The sequence below is a fragment of the Neoarius graeffei genome, chromosome 4, assembly GCF_027579695.1.
Source record: "Neoarius graeffei isolate fNeoGra1 chromosome 4, fNeoGra1.pri, whole genome shotgun sequence".
Taxonomy (NCBI): domain Eukaryota; kingdom Metazoa; phylum Chordata; class Actinopteri; order Siluriformes; family Ariidae; genus Neoarius; species Neoarius graeffei.
This window is the reverse complement of record NC_083572.1, coordinates 69,686,205-69,703,014: the sequence shown is the minus strand read 5'-3', so window position 1 is coordinate 69,703,014 and position 16,810 is coordinate 69,686,205. Positions and strand designations below refer to the sequence as shown.

The window sequence follows — 16,810 nt, the reverse complement described above, 5'->3', positions numbered from 1 at the left end:
CAAAGACACAAAATATCCTCCATTACCCTGCACCTTTCTGTTTCTTTGTGTACAGTTCTGCCCAATTCTAAAGCCAAGATCTATCCTTTCGTCCATTCTTGCAATGGCTGGATTAAAGTAAATCTTCCAAGAGCTCTGATTGGCCTTATGGAGTTTCCTTCCATTCAGGTCTTCAGGCCATGTCAGAGACTAGGGAATTGGGAAGATACTTGAGGAAGGGGTTTAAGGTAAGCAAGGAAGATACAAAAAAATAAAAAAAAATCTAGGCTAGGGAAAGTGTTGAAAGGGAAAAACATGGTACAGAATTTGGGGGAAATGATGCTGTTACTTTCAGCAATAGACATGCATTAATACAAATCAGACAATGGGACAAGATGAAAAACAATGAGTAATGACAGGTACTTACCGTAAATGTCCTTGGACAGATAGGACAGGGATGAAGAATTGTTTTTTGGATGAACCAGCTGTAACAAGATGACAGGAAGATGATGGTCTATTTGGAATTGGGCTATTTTCCCTTTGAAAAGACATGGGGTCCTGTTCAATTGAGTACCCCCCGTCTTTTGATCCCACCTCACACCTCACCCCCTACTGATCGTCTTATACCATATATCATTGGAACTTTCCTGATAATATTTCTGTCCCTTATAATTTGTGATATTTAAGGGTTACAAATGGTGAACTAAAACGTATGCAAACAGGAGCATTTTCTGCTCATTCCCTTTTCGAAACGATTTTGGTGCCATTATATTACAAATGAGTTTGCATAAAGACCACCAGACATGCCCTTCACCATCTTTAGCCCTTAACCCCCTGAATTCTGACCCCAAACTCTTGCATGCCAAAATCCTCTTTTTCTTCAGGAAAAAAGAGGGAAATGTATGATCACCCTGTCTACTCCTTGGCTACACAAGTGATGGATTTAACCATCCGTGAGTAATTTCTTCTCATCCTATTCATCGCTCTTTCTTCACTCCTGTACACCCTGTCTTTCATGATATTTTCAGTGCTTTTTTTCTCTTTTAAGAGATATAAGGTAAAAGTTTATAGAAACAAGAAAAAACACTTATGAATGTACATTGTCTAGTGCTGTAGGAAGCATTCATTGTAAACAGATGAATAATTTGCAATCCAGGTCAACAGTGGTAGTCATCTACCGTAGGCAGACCAGGTGAGGTACCTATCAATATAGCAAGATATGTTAACTATGTGACATTATTTAGTAATGGAGAAGGCCTACTGTTTAAACCCCAACCACTTCTCTTGGAGAAGATTATGTTCCATTGCGAAAAGCAACCACACTGCCGAAAAACATGACATGCAATTCACAAATGGTATCGCTTTTCATTGGTGATGTGCAGAAAATGTTGCACCCTGAAAAGCATAAGTTTGCATTGCTCTCATGTTGCTTTATATCTTCCATGAAAAACAATCAGCAGGTCTTGTTTTTATCAAGAATTAATCCTTGCACACAATTCCCTGTTGCACTGCATTTCCTTTTCATCAGTATATTGAAGTCATGTTACACTGAAATGTAATCTGTCCAGTCACAGCTGTGTGTCATATTTGGAGCATGGTTCTAATTAGAGAAGGGGAGATGGCACCATATCAGAATACACTTTATTCTTCTTATTTTTTTATTGGCTCATTGTTTATTCATTCGTTCTGCAGTGATTGTTGAACTGGTGTGATTGCTTTTTGCATTGTTATGGAATCTTTTACATTTAATGGAGAAAAGCACCAATTGAAGTCAATTGAATTCTGAAGTAAAAAGTTGGTTTCTCATTTGAAACATTTTCCTTACATAAACAATCATCTTTCTGCATACATGCATATATTAGGCTCTGGTATAAGCTAGTAGAATAGAATTAAGGCGTACATTTTTATCATTACCATTTATGATTTACTAGGCAATCCATTGTAATTCCATGGAATGGACAGGAAGCTGTGCTGGCTATGGCCACATCTGTTTGTGACATAACACGATTGTGCATCTGTTCAGCTTCTTCTTGTCCTTTTCTTTGGTTTGAAGCTCATGCTCATGACTTGAATGCATTTTTGCTTTTCTCACTTGTTATCTCCCTCAGTCGTCTACTCGTGTGTCTGTGCTATAATGTACTAGCTGGTTTCACTGGGGATTCCAGATCACTTCAGCAGCTGACTCAGATTCCAGGAGACCTGGACTAGAACAATGGAGCAATGAGTCATGTGTGTTTAAACCAGTGTCATCCGTTTGTTCTGTTCACGACTATGCGAGCTGTTGTCAATGTTTTGTGAGGGTCAATAATTCTATGCTATATTTGTCAAGTGTGTCTTTTTCACTGCAAGTTTTTTTTTTTCTGCCAAGTAAATGTGGGTCATTGAATGTTTGAATTATTTTATTTTATATTTGTCTTGTGAAGATCAACAGCTCGTTGGTGCTTTTTTCACTGTTTGATGTCTGTGTCCTCGTTTGTCACTGTGTGTTTTAATTATTTTAAAGAGATTTGTCTGCATATTAATACAAGAAAATCCTTTGGAGTGCACAGAAGATTGAGCTTACAAAAGATGATACCTATCACTGACTTAAACATCGCACTATGTGAAACAATTCTTAATGACCCCCTTTGTTTTTCTTTTTATTTTCGTTTTCTTTATCTCTCTCTCTCTCCCTCTCTCTTTCAAGTTGAGAAAACTCTAAAGGATCAGAGGGATCCAGGTGAAGCTATATTTGACACTGACCTATGACCTTTCCCTTTTAACATTTATATTAACACACACTGTATATAACACTTAGATAAAGGCCTACTGTTTAAACCCCAACCACTTCCCAAGTATTTCCCTTATGGCATGGTCTGTCTCTCTCCTTGCACCGTACTGAATGCTGAAAACTGTATGTGAAGATAGTATACTTTTCAAAGCTTGCACAACATTTGTGTTGTTGTATTGCTATTTTAAAGGTTTGAATTAAGTGCTCTAATGATTCTTTGTGAATGGTCAGTTGTGCAATACTATCTATCACAAATATATCCATGACTGCAATTTCAGTGTGTTCAAGTGTGATAAAATATTTCTTCAATAAGCTAGTTCATTATTCGACCCTAACTGTACAATGTACTCCACAAACTCCACAGACAAACTTTTGAGAAGTAAAAACAATTTAACACACTGAATATGGATGAAGTATGAACCTGGATTATGATAATCCTCGATTATCATTATAGCCACAATCATTACTTCATCATCTTGTGTTGATTGCATTGTGACTTATGATTAAAATATGATTAGCTTTAATATAATTGATCAGAAATCAATTGGTAGTATCGTAGTAGTGTTAGCATGCATAGATTTCTTCTAAAGTAACTCCTTATGAAATAAGTTTAAAACATTTGGACAATTTTCCAATTCAGCCCCCACCACACCTTTCTAATTCACACATCTCACACCTCCAAGCCAGGCGATGTAAATTGCGTATGCAGTGACAACAGTGAATAATTAACCAACTGGTCCACGTTTCTGTGGAAACAAAGACTTTGCTGCTTATCATTATTTGTATTTTGTTATCCTGTCTTTTTCAAGTTGTTGTGTTCAGAAAATGTTTACTGTATGTAAAAGCAAGAAGCATTGTTTGTCCTGCATTCATTTCATTGAATCAAATGTCTGATAATTTGTTTGTCTTGACTGTTGCATTACAACTCAGAATAACATGTTCAGGTCTGCTAGTTTCTTATTAGTTTAGAGTCCTAAAATAAAAATCCAGTGGAATTTGTAAACGAGGCTTTAGCTGTTATTACGTTAGGAATTATTTTAATATTTAACTCAACCATGCTGTACAACACCAATTAGTTGAGCCACTTAGTTGAACTAATTTGTTGACTCTGAAAAGGCGTTAGTTGTAATATAAGCATTACTAACTTTACACCGAAATGTTTGCTCAAAATATTGTACGTCATCAACCATATTATTGTTCTTGCATGCAGAATGAGGCAGTTTGATGTTATATCCCTACTTAATTTGGCCAAAAGGCTACACTGCGCTGCTGTTAATCTGGGTCCTGTCTGACTATTCTGCTCCAGAGAATGTAGCAAACCTAGCTACCCCTGCCAAAAAACTGGAGCATGTCATCCGCCTGGCAGAGTTGGTCATTGAGGTTCTTCAGCAAAATCAGGACCATCATGCTGAGGTAAGCAAAGCTAACATTACTGTCTTTTATCCAGGCAATTTATCACACCTTATGCTCCAAATAGTGTCTTGTTTTTCAAGATGTGCATTTCTTTTTAACTTTGTTAAATAGTATTTGACAGAGTTGACACTAACTTATTTTCCAGTCTCTTTTTTTACCCTCTGTCTGCATCTGCTCTTTAAAAACAGCCCTGTTTTATGATTTTCCCCCCCTCTGGAAAAGCATACCACATGTAAAATGAAAAGTGCCCAATTCAGGAAAACAAATCAATCACTTATAATATTTTGCATGATTCATTAATTATATATATATATCCACCAGCTGGTGAAAGATATCCATGCTTGGCATGTCTACGGTACATGGAGTTAATATTTAGATAATCCGTGGTCTTCCTGAGTTTTATAGATTTATTCTATTTTTTTGAATATGCTTAACAGGCTGCGGTCACAAGTACAGGAGACCAGTCGGTACAGTATCCATGTTTCCTTTCTTTTCAAGTCCTCATCACATATTGTACCTTTCCCCTCAAGCATGCCAAGTCACGCAAGAGGCTTTACTGTCATTTTGGGGTGGGCACATGGGGCAGATCAGTAAAGTACCTAGACATGGGCTGTTATTTATGAGATGAACTCTAGCATTTATCTTATTCAGGAGGGTCTGCAACCAATGTGAACCTCACCCCATAAATTATGACTCCAAAATATCCCTTTGAATGATCCAAATAAATCTGAGTTCATCCCTGTATCTTATCTGCTAAGCAATATTTCCATGTTTTTCTTACCACTCAATCCATCCAATGTTCTTGGGCAGGGAAAAGAGGTACGTGAGCAATCTGAATGCAATCAAGCAGCCCCTTTCTTCCCCAGTAATGGTTTGTGCATGAGTTGTGTGGGGCCTCTATTCCTGTAATTCCCTATTCCTCTAAGTATGGGGAATTTAAGCATTATGTCTGCCTATGGTGCGTCTCAGTTCGTTAGCACTGTCTCTGTCCAGTCTCTCTTGAAGGACGTGATTGTAAGGCTTGCATTCCCAATTTCAGGGGTTGGTCTAATGGAAAGTTTTTCTTTTTCCAAAGGGAATGTGTATGTACTCGCACCACCCCACCCCCTAGTTTTGTCATCCTTAGCGTGTCAGAGTTTGCCATGTCAGTTTGCCCCTTCCTGCTAATGTTTCCAAAGTTGAAGTCTACTTTCTCTCTATACATCATAATCCAACGTCATAGCCTAGCTCCCTCCCCTCGGCTTTGTCTTGCCAATATTAAATATGATGATCATTTGCCAGAGACCAAACATTTAACATTTTCCCAAGTTGCTTGGATCGACCCAGTATAGCTCTGCAAAAAAAAGGACTTGGGGAAGGATCTTGGAGTTGTTTGGATTTGACATTGCTACCCTCTTTCTATCTCTTCCTCTTTCTATCTGTGTGTCTGGTTAAGCTCAGCCATACACATTGCCCTGCTGCTGCAGTGAATGCTTTGTTTCTGTACCTAACCTGAGACATTAGGCTCTGTGTAGTGTAATCAAAGCTTTGCCAAATGGTAAGTTCATCCTCAGATACATTATAAGTGGGTTGACAGGGTATGACATCAAAACAGCATAGTACTGAAGAGGAGAATAAACCATTTCCAATGCTGATCAGTTCCCTGAACAATTTTGACATCATCCAGCTTTTTTAAATAGGAGAAAAGTAAATGCTACACACAAAGCGGTTCATCTAGGAAAGCAAATCAGAACCTCTGTTTACATTATCTATCATCCTCCCATATGTCTACAACTGAGCAGCACTCTTGGAGAAAAGATTAAAAAATAGAAATATCTAAATGTCATAGAAAAGCAATTGCCTTTTTAAGAAGCTTGTTGCATGCTTGCAGTCTTAGGCATGCCAGGGATTGCAAGGTTGCATGATAATGAGTCACATCCCCATCCTGATGGCAGGGATGCAGTGATGTGAATGGTTGAACAAATACATCTTCCATTTGGAGAGCAAAAGCATGCAGCAATTTCTACTTCCACCTGCATGAGAACTGCACCTCTTCTAGCATCTTGAGTCCACAGACTATAGATTTAAATGAAGGAAAGGTTGTTGTAAAATGAGAATCTCAATTTATGCAAGGATGTCTACAATACAATATTAAATATTGAGTTATATCTGGTATTTACAATACTGTCATATGTAGACTGATTAATAATAATAATAATAATAATAATAATAATAATAGTTTATTTATGGGACATCCAAACAAACCAGGTAATTGTAACTTCAGTCTATTTATGATCAATATAGTTAATTCAGTAGGTCTGAAGGCAATGTTGAATTGCATAATGTATCTAATGTAAGATGACTCCAACCTAATTTAAGTCTTTAAGCATATATGATGCATTTTGCGCAGTACAGAAACTGCTTGTAGAAGAGTAATAAAGAGACTTCCAGGCCCTGATTTACTAAGCTCCCAAATAAATGACAGCAACAAAGAGCTACTCTGGGCATACAATTGTGAGTACAGTTAGTAACTCTATTGCAGGTTAATGACAAAGTCTGCTATTGTCAGACTTTTAGGTGGAATATCAGGCATTTGTACTGTTACAATTGCCTGATATTGTCTTCTTCCCATAATGCAAAGCAGGAGGAGAAAATAATATTTAAAAGAGGATTTGCATGTTCTTATTGTTTCTAAATAAACGCCTGTCAGAGTAAACAGAAATTTGCCACAGATACATAAAAACATGTTACATATTACACCAACAAAAGGCAGTGAGACACAAGTGAATGTGTGCTTGGTGCATATGGAATATTGTGTGTAAAGAAAACCTTGTAATTAAATGAATGTAATTAGCATTGGCAGTACAGTGTCTTGCAAAAGTATTCATCCCCTTGGTGTTTGTCCTGTTTTGTCACATTACAAGCTGAAATTAAAATGATTTTTTGGGGGGTTAGCACCATTTGATTTACATAACAGCCTACAATTTTAAAGGTGCAAATTGTTTTTTTTTTTTTTTTGTTTGTTTGTTTGTTTGTTTGTTTGTTTGTTTGTTTGTTTTTAAAGTGGGACACAAATAATTAAGATGAAAAAACAGAAATCTGAAGTGTGCATAGGTATTCACCCCCTTTCGTATGAAACCCCTAAATAAGAGCTGGTCCAATCAATTAAAGCTAGATGGCCTTTCGATTTCATAAAATCGGTGAAATTTAGTTCCCTCTGAAATGTGGTCATTGTGATATATGTTTATTTCTGTAATATCTCACAAAATATCAGGCCATTCTGTGGCTGGGAAGTTATTTAATTTGAGGGGATTCCCAAGCAAATAATGTGCATGAAATCACTCACTTCGTGCAGTCAAGCAGACAGAGGGAGACCGGTATGCACATGTGCAGGTTTACCTTATTCATCTTTTGGGTTTTATGGCAGCTGGCATCCACAGTGTTGCATTACTGCCATCTACAGGTTTACCTTGACCGTGCACTGACATTTACAGTACACCAGTTCTGTTGCTAAACGAACAGCTGATCACATCGAGGTGCTCGCACACCGATATTTATTAGTTTGGTCCTGCGTTTTCTTTCCTTTGCAACATAACATCTTTTCTTCTCACTTTGTTACTGTAGTTGGTCTTTCACATTTCATTCGCACACTCACATCCTCCATTTTCCTCTCCTGTTTCAAAATTTTATCCCACAATGCCTTGCGCGAACGGGAAAAGCCCGCCACATGATGCATAACATAGTATCTTGAATTGGGTCATGGTGAAGCAGGAAAAAATAGCACAGAATTTAGGGCCACATGGCCCTAAGTTCATTAATTGTTCTATTTATATAAAAAAAGAATAAAATTGGAAGTCTGTGATTCAAATTCAGTAGCTTTTGGTCCACAAAACAAAAATAATTGGGTGTCAGGGAAAATTCTTTTTATGACCTACACTTGAAAAATATGAAAGGCAGTCTATCTTTAACTTCATAAGTCACATAATTAGTTGATTAAGATCCACCTGTGTGCATTCAAAGTGTCACATGATCTGTCACATGATGTCTGTATAAATCAACCTGTTCTGGAAAGACCCTGACTCTGGAACACTACTAAGCAAGCAACATGAAAACCAAGGAGCCTCCAAACAGGTCAGAGACAAAGTTGTGGAGAAATATACATCAGGGTTGGGTTATTTTATATATACAGTGGGGCAAAAAAGTATTTAGTCAGCCACCAATTGTGCAAGTTCTCCCACTTAAAAAGATGAGAGAGGCCTGTAATTTTCATCATAGGTACACTTCAACTATGAGAGACAGAATGGGGGGAAAGAATCCAGGAAATCACATTGTAGGATTTTTAATGAATTAATTGGTAAATTCCTCGGTAAAATAAGTATTTGGTCACCTACAAACAAGCAAGATTTCTGGCTCTCACAGACCTGTAACAACTTCTTTAAGAGGCTCCTCTGTCCTCCACTCATTACCTGTATTAATGGCACCTGTTTGAACTCATTATCAGTATAAAAGACACCTGTCCACAACCTCAAACAGTCACACTCCAAACTCCACTATGGCCAAGACCAAAGAGCTGTCAAAGGACACCAGAAACAAAATTGTAGACCTGCACCAGGCTGGGAAGACTGAATCTTCAATAGATAAGCAGCTTGGTGTGAAGAAATCAACTGTGGGAGCAATTATTAGAAAATGGAAGACATACAAGACCACTGATAATCTCCCTCGATCTGGGGCTCCACGCAAGATCTCACCCCGTGGGGTCAAAATGATCACAAGAACGGTGAGCAAAAATCCCAGAACCACACGGGGGGACCTAGTGAATGACCTGCAGAGAGCTGGGACCAAAGTAACAAAGGCTACCGTCAGTAACACACTACGCCGCCAGGGACTCAAATCCTGCAGTGCCCCCTGCTTAAGCCAGTACATGTCCAGGCCCATCTGAAGTTTGCTAGAGAGCATTTGGATGATCCAGAAGAGGATTGGGAGAATGTCATATGGTCAGACGAAACCAAAATAGAACTTTTTGGTAAAAACTCAACTTGTCGTGTTTGGAGGAGAAAGAATGCGGAATTGCATCCAAAAAACACCATACCTACTGTGAAGCATGGGGGTGGAAACATCATGCTTTGGGGCTGTTTTTCTGCAAAGGGACCAGGACGACTGATCCGTGTAAAGGAAAGAATGAATGGGGCCATGTATCGTGAGATTTTGAGTGAAAACCTCCTTCCATCAGCAAGGGCATTGAAGATGAAACGTGGCTGGGTCTTTCAGCATGATAATGATCCCAAACACACTGCCCGGGCAATGAAAGAGTGGCTTCGTAAGAAGCATTTCAAGGTCCTGGAGTGGCCTAGCCAGTCTCCAGATCTCAACCCCATAGAAAATCTTTGGAGGGAGTTGAAAGTCCATGTTGCCCAGCGACAGCCCCAAAACATCACTGCTCTAGAGGAGATCTGCATGGAGGAATGGGCCAAAATACCAGCAACAGTGTGTGAAAACTTTGTGAAGACTTACAGAAAATGTTTAACCTCTGTCATTGCCAACAAAGGGTATATATAACAAAGTATTGAGATGAACTTTTGTTATTGACCAAATACTTATTTTCCACCATAATTTGCAAATAAATTCTTTAAAAATCAGACAATGTGATTTTCTGGATTTTTTTTTCTCATTTTGTCTCTCATAGTTGAGGTATACCTATGATGAAAATTACAGGCCTCTCTCATCTTTTTAAGTGGGAGAACTTGCGCAATTGGTGACTGACTAAATACTTTTTTTGCCCCACTGTGTGTGTGTGTGTGTGTGTGTGTGTGTATATATATATATATATATATATATATATATATATATATATATATAATCTCCTTCTCACCCCCGGCGGGGGGGTGGTATCCATGTCATCCTCATGCTCGGGTCCTCTACCAGAGGCCTGGGAGTTTGAGGGTTCTGCGCAGTATCTTCGATGTTCCTAGGACTGCGCTCTTCTGGACTGAGGCTTCAGATGTTGTTCCTGGGATTTGCTGGAGCCACTCTCCCAGTTTGGGGGTTACTGCCCCAAGTGCCCCCACTACCACGGGGACCACGCAACCCTTGACCTTCCACATCCGTTCCAGCTGCTCTTTCAACCCTTGATACTTCTCAGTATATATATATATATATATATATATATATATATATATATATATATATATATATATATATATACACCAAACTTTGAATATCCCCAGGAGCACCATTAAATCCATTATAGCAAAATGGAAAGAATATGTCACCACTACAAACCTGACAAGAGAAGGCCACCCACCAAAACTCACTTACCGGGCAAGGAGGGCATTAATCAGAGATGCAACAAAGACACCAAAGATAACACTGACAGAGGTGCAAAGAGCCACAGTGGAGATGGGAGAATCTGTGCATAGGACCACTTTAAGCCATATACTCCACAGAGCGGGGCTTTATTGAAGAGTGGCCAGAAAAACGCCACTGCTTAAAGAAAAAAAATAAGAAAACACATTTGGAGTTTGCCCAACAGCATGTGGCAGACTCCCCAAACACATGGAACAAGATTCTCTGGTCAGATGAGGCTAAAATTGAATGTTTTGGCCATCATGGGAAATGCCATGTGTGGCACAAACCCAACACCCTGAGAACACCATTCCTACAGTGAAACATGGTGGTAGCAGCATCATGCTGTGGGGATATTTTTCATCTGCAGGGACATGAAAGCTGGTCAGGACTGAAGGAAAGCTGGATGGCACTAAATACAGGGCAATTCTGGAGGAAAACCTGTTTGAGTCGGCCAGAGGTTTGAGACTGGGATGAAGGTTCACGTTCCAGCAGGACAATGACCCGAAACATACTGCTAAAGCTACACTGGAGTGGTTTAAAGGGAAACATTTAAATGTCTTGGAATTACCTAATCAATGCCCAGCCCTCAATCTAATTGAGAATCTGTGGCATAACTTGAAGATTGCTGTACACCAATGCAACTCATCTAACTTGAAGGAGTTTGGAGCAGTTTTGCCTTGAGGAATGGGCAAAATTCCCAGTGGCTAGATGTTCCAAGCTAATAGAGACATACCCCATAAAGCCAAAAACTGTCCATAGGTAGATCAGCAAAGCTCAGCTTTAAACCATGATTTTGTCTCAGTACAGTTATTTCCTCCTGCTCCTGCAAAGTCATGTCCTTTCCAACTGCGATTGAGCTATATGGGTTCCTAACCTAGTTAAGGTTAAAGAAAAAAATAAGAAAAAAGTGGAAACTGAAGGGAAATAAAATGACAACTGCTGCTCAAGAGTTTTCAAATGTTTACCTATAGTCTCACACAGTGCAGCACTGTTGACACCTTGTATTTCTGGGTGTGTGGGAACATGTCAAGGTTGGCACTTTCCACATGTTGTTGCCAGAGCTGCACCTTTGAACGAAATCCATTTATTTTATCTGTACTTGTGAGCAGGTTTTCATTTTGGCTTTACATCCGTGTGTTTAGGTCATTCAAATGTTGAAATATATCTGCCAGATATGCCAGTCTTGCACACTACTCATCACTTGAAAGCAACTTAGCGTCATCACACCTCTCATTTGTCAAAAACACTTTTAGTTCCTCCCAAAGCTCATATGCACAGGCTAAAACTTTGCCACGGGACAACCACCGAACCTCTGTATGTAGCAATAACACTTTTTATGCTCCGCTCCCATTTCCTCACACAATGATGCAAACATGCAACTATTTACAGGTCTTGTCTTCACAAAGTTTATCATGCACACAACATCTTCCAATACAGGAGCTAGGTCTGCTGCTAATGTCTTAGCAACGAGTGCCTCATGGTGCAGAAAACAAAATATTGACTTTGGGGGGAGGGTGAATAGCTATGCACACTACAGATTTCTGTTTTTTCATCTTAATTATTGTTTGTGTCACAATAAAACAACAATTTTCACCTTTAAAGTGGTAGGCATGTTGTGTAAATCAAATGGTGTGAACCCCCAAAAAATCTATTTTAATTCTATCTTGTAATGCAACAAAACAGGACAAACACCAAGGGGGATGAATACTTTTGCAAGACACTGTACTGGTACATATATGCAGTGAATACTAAATATGAAACAACTCCAACATTCAGCCTTAGTGAAATCTCACTGCAAGTGCTAAATTATTCTGTTTGCACAGACACCAGTGTGTATGTTGCATTTTTAGGTAGAAATTCCCCAAATTGCTTATTCATTAAACCAACATGCCAAAGGAGCAAGATGTGCTCGTTTGTACAGTCTTCTAGACCCTGTTAGTGAATCAGCTTTTTGCAGGCCTTATCAAGTTTGTACATTTTTAGTAAATCAGGGCCTCTCCTGATAAATTTGGTTTTGTTGGTCTTGTCACCTAGACTAAACATGTGATCTATTCTTCATTGAGTAAAGGAATGCAGTATTTTCTTTCTTACTAATAAATATTTTATTTGTTTTCCATCCAAAATGGCAATTGCTGCAAATTCAATATGGAATGCTTGTACAGTGTGCTTGAGTTTATCAAATTCTTCAGAGTCTTTAGGTGAAAAAAAGTTATTTAATATAGGTGATGTAGCACCACCAGCCATTTACTGAGTAACTTCAATTTTGTGAAGCTGAAGCACCACATGGCAGGAACCAGTTTGCTTCCTTTCTCTCAGTTAGAACACCACATTTTTGCTCTGAAAGTCTCCTTTTTTTCCTTTTCACCACCTCTTTTCCTGGTAATCAAGGCCTTTGCCTGGTGGTCAGATCTGATGGTGGAGCATGCCGAGCACTTCCTGTCCCTTTACGGTGTCGATATGGATGCAGCTCTTGAGATCCAGTCTCCTGAAAGCTGGGATAGTTTCCCTCTCTTCCAGCTCCTCAATGACTTCCTACGGACTGACTGTAAGCACTGTTTTAATAAATACTGTAATAATTAAAGGCAACAAAGCAGTTGCAGTGTGTAAGCATTGAAAAGAGTTATAGGTCTTTGTTGGGAATACAATTTATATTTAAAAAAAAAAAGACCTATAACCCTTTTCACGCTGTCTCTTTCTGATCTAGACCATCTGTGCAATGGGAAGTTTCACAAGCACCTGCAGGACCTGTATGCGCCACTGGTGGTGCGATACGTCGATCTAATGGAGTCCTCCATTGCTCAGTCCATTCACAGGGGCTTTGAACGCGAGTCCTGGGAACCAGTGAAGTAAGACACCACTTCCTGCTGAGTCCACAGGGCTGGGAGCAATTGTAACACAGGGTATTTTGTGACATAATCATTTAAAGCCACTATTGCTGCAGCAAGCAGTGACGACAAGTTTAGGCTGGTAGATGTCCACTGTGTGGACGCATCACAGAAAATGCAATTTAGTATGAAGCAATTTCACTTAAGTTTTCACTAAAGAAAAAAAATCAGCCACCTCAGTTTTGCCTTATGATCACAGCTTTAGAATATTTGAAAATGTTTTATATATGACAGCAGAATTACAGAATTAAAAACAAGAACATTAAGCTTTTTCATTGATCTGTTCATAATAAGTGATGGTTTACAGTAGATAGCTTCAGGCCAAAAGAAAACTCGCTCTTTCAGACTCCAGTCAATGGCTTTCATGTTTTCATCATTTTTGTTTTGTAAACTAACCCACATGTTGCACGCTTGAAGGAAAAGGATGTCTTTTATGTGCTAATAAGTTCTGTCTTTCCTGCCTCTGATTTTTCTTTGCATATTGGTTTTACCATTTCCCAAATGATTTTTCTTATTTAGATGAAGGGCTGTCAAGATTTCTCCTTAATAATCTTATTTTATCAATACATTTCGGCTAAACAGATGTACCATGGAGATTATCAGCTTAGAGCTTTGTAAGCTTGTACAAAAAGGGGTTTGATACCCTTGATGGAGCGCTTACTGAATCTCTGTCAACTACTACAATAGAAAATAGCTTCTTTTATTCGTTTGTCATCTGTGCCTTGTGTTTTCAATTTCCCACCACTTTGTTTTACCTTCCAATCTGCTGATTGTCCCTGCTGTTGAAATATGCTGCTTTTGTTCTTTTGTGTGTGTGTGTGTGTGTGCTCTTGTCTCTATCAACCATGTTTCAGTTTTACTGTAGGTCCTCTGTTTAAGTGTTTTAGAGACCTTCCCTACATTTAATAACTGATTCTTTATGTCTGCTGTTCTTGAATGTCTAAGACATTTCCTTTACAACTTTTCTTACTTGTTACTTTTTTACTGTATGTCTTACATTGCTTTTTTTGCAGCATTCCACATTGCCACTGTTATGGATTTTTTTTTGTTTCTTTTTGTCTGTTTCTGCAGGAGTTTAACAAGTAATCTACCCAATGTGAATCTACCAAATGTGAACCTCCAAATTCCCAAAGTACCAAATCTTCCTGTGCCAGTAGCAGGACTATCTGTTAACCTTCCACAAATGCCTAGCTTTTCCACTCCATCCTGGATGACTGCTATTTATGACTCTGAGTGTGTATTCAATGAGTTTACCTCAGATCTGATTAATTCAAACATATCCTTGGCATGAAGATATTCTCTTGAAGCTGCTTGTTATCTCTGGGGTGAAACGTAGACACTATAGAGGAACGTTTGAAAGCAAAAATGTAGTGTCTTGACAAACATTATTAAAAATACATTACAATTTCATACCTTAAAGACAGATGGCACATATAGTAGACATTAGTGGGAAGTGTCATTAGGAGTCATTTGTGCAAATAGGCATTTTGATTCCATACTGATTCATAACTGAATTTCCTACATATGATTCTACTCATTTCAAAACGAAGATACAAATGATAAAAGAACAATTATATAAACTGCCATTTCTCTTAGAATGTTAAAGCTTAATCTACCTGCCAACATCCGACTTCAAATTCTCCCATGTGTAACCTCACCTGGGATTGGTTGAAGCTTGGTGTTTGATCTTTATTAAGCTTTGACGTGAAAGTGAAAATTATTTGTCAAGAGTATTAAAAAGAAATGTTAAAATGTTTGTCAAGCTGGCATAATTAGGCTCCAGTATGATAAATATTCATAAAAAATACATAAATTATGTATTGGCCTCTCAGCGAAGGATTAAAAAAGTTGGTATGTCTACTAATTAAGCCATTTTGAATTGTATAAAAATGACCACAAGCAAAGAAGTTACTGGCTTTCAAGTCATTTTCATGCCAAGTAGATTGCAAGGGATTTGGGTCAATCCCAAATTGTTTGTTCACTTGAAATGAGAACTGAAAAGCTTTTCATTTTCCTCAATGTGCATGCCATTGAGGTAGGACTGAGGTGGTGAGATCTGGATTGCAACCCAAACCTACAATCAGTCAGCCTTAAATCTCCCAACTAAGGAAACTTTTCCCATTTAAAATTATGTCTAAGGGTAGGGCTGCAGTTTTCGGTGTTCTGCGAGCTCTTTGAGGTGATGATGACGAATCTTAATGACCTATAATGGCCTTAAAGATTTTTTGAAGAGTTAAATAGTTGGCTTTGACGTCTGAGGTAAGAAATCCATTACTTTGAGGTGGAGGGGTTTCTAATGGGTCAGAACTGATTCAGGTCTGCCTGAAAGGATTTAGTGGGTGTGGGTTGGTGGACCTCCCTGTCTGGTCTTTGCTTTAGAAAAAAAGCACTCTGAAGCAGTAACTAGCTCTTATAGAGTTTAAACATCAGAGTGAGCTTCAGATTATTCATATTTGTATGCCATAAAGCATACTCAATTCAGTGACCGAGGCACTAAGATCACTGAAGATCCCAGGCCAGTAAATTCCATCAAAATATTTCTAACACTACAATGTGATATAGGACATTCTTTTTCAAGGCTTTCACCCTACCAAGATGGCTGCAGTTTTATACCTGAAGAAATTCCAGTCACTCTTGTGTTTCAACTCTATGGTAGGCTACCACCCCCTCCCTGACCCTTACAACACTCCTCCTGTCCCATCTATCTCCACTCAGGATGGCAACGTCTTCAGATTTGACTGCATGGTGTGTGTTGACCCCTGGAACTCCGTCAGCCTCATCGGGCATGGGTGGTGAGAGAGAGCCTGATCTTTGTGTTTCTGTCTCTCATCTGGACTTGTCCTCTAGCTCCCATAGCTGCTTCTTCTTTCACTCAAAATTGCAGCCCATGAAAATTATATTGTTTGGGCTCTCAGAAATGTGTCCGTTACTTACAAGTAATGTGTAGCACCAACAAGATAATGGTAGGGATTTAGAATTGTAGTTTTTTTGCTCAGCTTATGTAGGTATGTAGCTGAATGATGTATGTTGGAAAGCATCTGAAAAGTTCCTGAAAAGCAAGCGTGTCGGGTTTTAGTGACCCAGAAATATTTAAAATCAGTGGTATAGATCTCTTACATGCCTTCTCTCACCATGACATTGCCTAGCCCTCTTCCCCTTTTAAAGAAGTGTGACTGATTAGCGTATGCATGATTTCTGACCCTCTTAAGGGTGGAATAACCACGCAACTGTGCGAGGTTATTGACGTGTATCTATTTTACCATACACTGACTGAACATGTGAAAACAATCCCTGGGTATTAACCAGATGTGTACTTTCAGTCAGTGCATGCATAAAATAATCAGAGAATCATATAATGTAATGAGTCGAGTCATAGATATAGTGCCACCTTTTTGCCTATTAACAAAGGCTCTGACCCTTGACCTCTGATGTGTCACTG

The 16,810-nt window shown here is 38.8% G+C and overlaps 1 protein-coding gene across 8 annotated transcripts in view; it reads left to right on the top strand.

Moving 5' to 3' along the window:
* Positions 1–16,810, top strand: part of cadpsb (Ca2+-dependent activator protein for secretion b) — a 168,885-nt gene that overhangs the window by 125,816 nt on the left and 26,259 nt on the right. For 2 of the 8 annotated variants that reach the window (XM_060918307.1, XM_060918306.1), the window contains exons 17-19: positions 4,056–4,162; positions 12,875–13,031; positions 13,191–13,332. In XM_060918307.1, the coding sequence (XP_060774290.1) occupies positions 4,056–4,162; positions 12,875–13,031; positions 13,191–13,332 (406 nt within the window). Of the gene's footprint in view, positions 1–863; positions 933–4,055; positions 4,163–4,972; positions 4,982–12,874; positions 13,032–13,190; positions 13,333–14,442; positions 14,605–16,810 lie in introns of all 8 variants that reach the window. The other 6 variants (XM_060918302.1, XM_060918299.1, XM_060918300.1 and 3 more) reach the window with 6 other exon arrangements.